Consider the following 5,044-nt stretch of genomic DNA (forward strand, 5'->3'; position numbering starts at 1 on the left):
TTTTTATTGTTTTAACTACAACCACCGAGTTTACTGTTAGGTAAATGTTCAAATAATATCTACCATTGCCTCAACTAAAAAAAATTACTAACCTATTATCTTTATGAAAACAAGTCTTTACATGTTAATACTTTAATTGGGGAATGTCTTTAAGAATAAAAGAACATGTATTACCAGTTTTATATTAGAGATGATTATTGCTTTATAACAATTGTCATTTGAAAAAAAAATCATAGTGAATTTTACATTGTTTGAGAGCCCACATTTTTTTGATAAGCAAAATGTCTCAAAAGGATTATTTAAATCAAACTAAAGAAATTTTCCAAGACATGCTTGCAGATAGCGAATTGTAACTTGACATGCATATGAACATAGCACAAAATTAGAGAATGAAGTGTTTGCCTTAACTAAGGCTTTAAGAAAACATAGAGTAGAAATTAGAAAAATTGAAAAATAAATTGAAGCACAATAGTATTAACTATACAAGGCAGGATAGACAGAACCAAGTACAAAATAATGACAGGAACAAGCAACCAGTGATTATTCTGGAAGAAAATGAAGCTTATAATGGTATTTTTTTACCTTATATTTTATATATTAAATACACAAGTTTCTTTACTTAATACCTTCTTAACTCATGAAATAGGTATCTATAATAAATAAAAGACATTAGTAACTTGGAATGTTTCAACATTATTTTTTCTATAAATTATAGAAATACTTCCAAAAGAAAATGCTATTTGATAATGCTTTGACAAAAGCATATTCTTTATAAAAGTTTTACATCTTTACATTTAAAGCAATCATAATTGATGAGTTATCTGAAAATGACATTAACACAGAAGATGAAATGGAACCTTAAGAGGTAGGTATATGTTTTACTTGAACAATTTTTTAAAATGAACTTATATTATGAGTGAGTTTTGGGTGTAGGATAATCTTCTAATATTCCTCATCATCTTGCGTATAGTCAGGAGAGTTACATGAGGGAGGTGAGGAGTAACATGAGGAGTGGCATGAGAGTGGTGAGGAGTAACATGAGGAGTGGCATGAGAGTGGTGAGGAGTAACATGAGGAATGGTATGAGACTGGTGAGGAGTAATATGAGAAGTTGCATGAGGGTGGTGAGGAGTAACATGAGGAGTGGCATGAGAGTGGTGAGGAGTAACATGAGGAATGGTATGAGACTGGTGAGGAGTAACATGAGGAGTGGCATGAGGTGGTGAGGAGTAACATGAGGAATGGCATGAGAGTGGTGAGGAGTAACATGAGGAATGGTATGAGACTGGTGAGGAGTAACATGGAGGAATGGATGAGGGTGGTGAGGAGTAACATGAGGAGTGGCATGAGAGTGGTGAAGGAGTAACATGAGGAAATGGCATGAGAGTGGTGAGGAGTAACATAAGGAGTGGCATGAGAGTGGTGAGGAGTAACATGAGCAGTGGCATAAGAGTGGTGAGGGTAACATGAGGAGTGGCATGAGGGTGGTGAGGAGTAACATGAGAGTGGCATGAGGGTGGTGAGGAGTGGCATGAGACTGTGTGAGGAGTAACATGAGGAGTGGCATGAGGGTGGTGAGGAGTAACATGAGGAGGATGTGGCAGGAGTAACATGAGGAATGGCATGAAGGAGGTGAAAAGTAACATGAGGAATGGTATGAGTAACTGGTGAGAGTAGTGAGGAGTAACATGAGGACTGGCATGAGACTGGTGAGGAGTAACATGAGGACTGGCATAGTGAGGAGTAACATGAGGACTGGCATATGAGACTGGTGAGGAGTAACATGAGGAGTGGCATGAGGTATGAGGAGTAACATGAAGTGAGAGTAACAGTGGTGAGGAGTAACATGAAGAATTGTATGAGACTGGTGAGGAGTAAATGAGGAGTGGCATAGAGTAGTGTGGAGTAACATGAGGAGTGCATGAGGATGGTGAGGAGTAACATGAAGGAATGGCATGAGAGTGGCATGTGGTGAGGAGTAACATGAGAATGGTATGAGACTGTGTGAGGAGTAACATGAGGAGTGGCATGAGGGTGGTCAGGAGTAACATGCATGAGATGATGAGGAGTAAATGAGGAATGGCATGAGAGTGGTGAGGAGTAACTTAGATTTGAGTAAAGTGGCATGAGGAGTGTGGCATGAGGATGGTGAGGAGTAAGTGAGGAATGGCATGAGACTGGTGAGGAGTAACATGAGGAGTGGCATGAGAGTAGTGAGGAGTAACATGAGGAGTGGCATTAGGATGGTGAGGAGTAACATGAGGAGTGGCATGAGAGTAGTGAGGAGTAACATGAGGAGTGGCATGAGAGTAGTGAGGAGTAACATGAGGAGTGGCATGAGGATGGTGAGGAGTAACATGAGGAGTGGCATGAGAGTAGTGAGGAGTAACATGAGGAGTGGCATGAGGATGGTGAGGAGTAACATGAGGAATGGTATGAGACTGGTGAGGAGTAACATGAGGAGTGGCATGAGGGTAGTGAGGAGTAACATGATGAATGGTATGAGACTGGTAAGGAGTAACATGAGGAGTGGCATGAGGGTGGTGAGGAGTAACATGAGGAGTGGCATGAGAGTAGTGAGGAGTAACATGAGGAGTGGCATGAGGGTAGTGAGGAGTAACATGAAGAATGGTATGAGGATGGTGAGGAGTTAACATGAGGGACGGTATGAGAGTGGTGAGGAGTAACATGAAGAATGGTATGAGAACTGGTGAGGAGTAAACATGAGGAGTGGCATGAGGGTAGTGAGGAGTAACATGATGAATGGTATGAGACTGGTAAGGAGTAACATGAGGAGTGGCATGAGGGTGGTGAGGAGTAACATGATGAATGGTATGAGACTGGTAAGGAGTAACATGAGGAGTGGCATGAGGGTAGTGAGGAGTAACATGAGGAGTGGCATGAGGGTGGTGAGGAGTAACATGAGGAATGGCATGAGGGTGGTGAGGAGTAACATGAGGAGTGGCATGAGACTGGTGAGGAGTAACATGAGGAATGGTATGAGAGTAGTGAGGAGTAACATGAGAAGTGTCATGAGGGTAGTGAGGAGTAACATGAGGAATGGCATGAGGGTAGTGAGGAGTAACATGAGAAGTGTCATGAGGGTAGTGTGGAGTAACATGAGAAGTGGCATGAGGGTAGTGAGGAGTAACATGAGGAATGGCATGAGGGAGGTGAGGAGTAACATGAGGAGTGGCATGAGAGACTGGTGAGGAGTAACATGAGGAATGGCATGAGGGTGGTGAGGAGTAACATGAGGAGTGGCATGAGGGTTGTGAGGAGTTACATGAGGAATGGCATGAGGGAGGTGAGGAGTAACATGAGGAGTGGCATAAAGGTGGTGAGGAGTAACATGAGGAGTGGCATGAGAGTGTTGAGGAGTAACATGAGGAGTGGCATGAGGGTTGTGAGGAGTAACATGAGGAATGGCATGAGGGAGGTGAGGAGTAACATAAGGAGTGGCATGAGAGTGGTGAGGAGTAACATGAAGAGTGGCATGAGGGTGGTGAGGAGTAACATGAGAAATGGCATGAAACTGGTGAGGAGTAACATGAGGAGTGGCATGAGGGTGGTGAGGAATAACATGAGGAGTTGCATGAGGGTGGTGAGGAGTAACATGAGGAGTGGCATGAGGATGGTGAGGAGTAACATGAGGAATGGAATGAGACTGGTGAGGAGTAACATGAGGAGTGGCATGAGGGTAGTGAGGAGTAACATGATGAATGGTATGAGACTGGTAAGGAGTAACATGAGGAGTGGCATGAGGGTGGTGAGGAGTAACATGAAGAGTGGCATGAGACTGGTGAGGAGTAACATGAGGAGTGGCATGAGGGTGGTGAGGAGTAACATGAGGAGTGGCATGAGAGTAGTGAGGAGTAACATGAGGAGTGGCATGAGGGTGGTGAGGAGTAACATGAGGAGTGGCATGAGAGTAGTGAGGAGTAACATGTGGAGTGGCATGAGGATGGTGAGGAGTAACATGGGGAATGGTATGAGACTGGTGAGGAGTAACATGAGGAGTGGCATGAGGTAGTGAGGAGTAACATGATGAATGGTATGAGACTGGTAAGGAGTAACATGAGGAGTGGCATGAGGGTGGTGAGGAGTAACATGATGAATGGTATGAGACTGGTAAGGAGTAACATGAGGAGTGGCATGAGGGTAGTGAGGAGTAACATGAGGAGTGGCATGAGGGTGGTGAGGAGTAACATGAGGAATGGCATGAGGGTGGTGAGGAGTAACATGAGGAGTGGCATGAGACTGGTGAGGAGTAACATGAGGAATGGTATGAGAGTAGTGAGGAGTAACATGAGAAGTGTCATGAGGGTAGTGAGGAGTAACATGAGGAGTGGCATGAGGGTAGTGAGGAGTAACATGAGGAGTGACATGAGTGTGGTGAGGAGTAACATGAGAAGTGGCATGAGGGTGGTGAGGAGTAACATGAGGAGTGGCATGAGGGTAGTGAGGAGTAACATGAGGAGTGGCATGAGGGTGGTGAGGAGTAACATGAGGAATGGCATGAGGGTAGTGAGGAGTAACATGAGAAGTGTCATGAGGGTAGTGAGGAGTAACATGAGAAGTGGCATGAGGGTAGTGAGGAGTAACATGAGGAATGGCATGAGGGAGGTGAGGAGTAACATGAGGAGTGGCATGAGACTGGTGAGGAGTAACATGAGGAATGGCATGAGGGTGGTGAGGAGTAACATGAGGAGTGGCATGAGGGTTGTGAGGAGTTACATGAGGAATGGCATGAGGGAGGTGAGGAGTAACATGAGGAGTGGCATAAAGGTGGTGAGGAGTAACATGAGGAGTGGCATGAGAGTGTTGAGGAGTAACATGAGGAGTGGCATGAGGGTTGTGAGGAGTAACATGAGGAATGGCATGAGGGAGGTGAGGAGTAACATAAGGAGTGGCATGAGAGTGGTGAGGAGTAACATGAAGAGTGGCATGAGGGTGGTGAGGAGTAACATGAGGAATGGCATGAAACTGGTGAGGAGTAACATGAGGAGTGGCATGAGGGTGGTGAGGAGTAACATGAGGAGTG

The 5,044-nt window shown here is 44.6% G+C and overlaps 2 protein-coding genes across 2 annotated transcripts; both read right to left on the reverse strand.

Annotated features, from left to right (window-relative positions):
• Window positions 1-905: 905 nt before the first annotated feature.
• On the reverse strand, window positions 906-2,030 carry LOC132720244 (putative uncharacterized protein DDB_G0291608). The gene has a single exon (XM_060704333.1). The coding sequence runs from the start codon at window positions 2,028-2,030 to the stop codon at window positions 906-908; it is 1,125 nt and encodes a 374-aa protein (XP_060560316.1).
• Window positions 2,031-2,105: 75 nt separating this feature from the next.
• LOC132720245 (histidine-rich glycoprotein-like) lies at window positions 2,106-4,223 on the reverse strand. Its single transcript, XM_060704334.1, has 3 exons — window positions 4,130-4,223; window positions 3,221-4,062; window positions 2,106-2,972 (listed from the first exon to the last, which is right to left on the reverse strand). Exons 1-3 carry the CDS (start codon window positions 4,221-4,223, stop codon window positions 2,106-2,108), a joined length of 1,803 nt encoding a protein of 600 aa, XP_060560317.1.
• Between the last annotated feature and the right edge of the window lie 821 nt (window positions 4,224-5,044).

This window comes from Ruditapes philippinarum, unplaced genomic scaffold, assembly GCF_026571515.1.
Source record: "Ruditapes philippinarum isolate M1 unplaced genomic scaffold, ASM2657151v2 ctg11408_1_1_1_1, whole genome shotgun sequence".
Classification (NCBI taxonomy): Eukaryota; Metazoa; Mollusca; class Bivalvia; order Venerida; family Veneridae; genus Ruditapes; species Ruditapes philippinarum.

Coding starts and splice junctions, on each gene's coding strand:
- LOC132720244 (XM_060704333.1), bottom strand. CDS start 2,030: ATGCCACTCCTCATGTTACTCCTCACACAGTCTCATACCATTCTCATG.
- LOC132720245 (XM_060704334.1), bottom strand. CDS start 4,223: ATGCCATTCCTCATGTTACTCCTCACCACCCTCATGCCACTCCTCATG. Junction 4,063..4,129: donor CCTCATGTTACTCCTTACCA/GTCTCATACCAT, acceptor ACTCCTTACCAG/TCTCATACCATTCATCATGT. Junction 2,973..3,220: donor ACCCTCATGCCATTCCTCAT/GTTACTCCTCAC, acceptor ACTCCTCACCAG/TCTCATGCCACTCCTCATGT.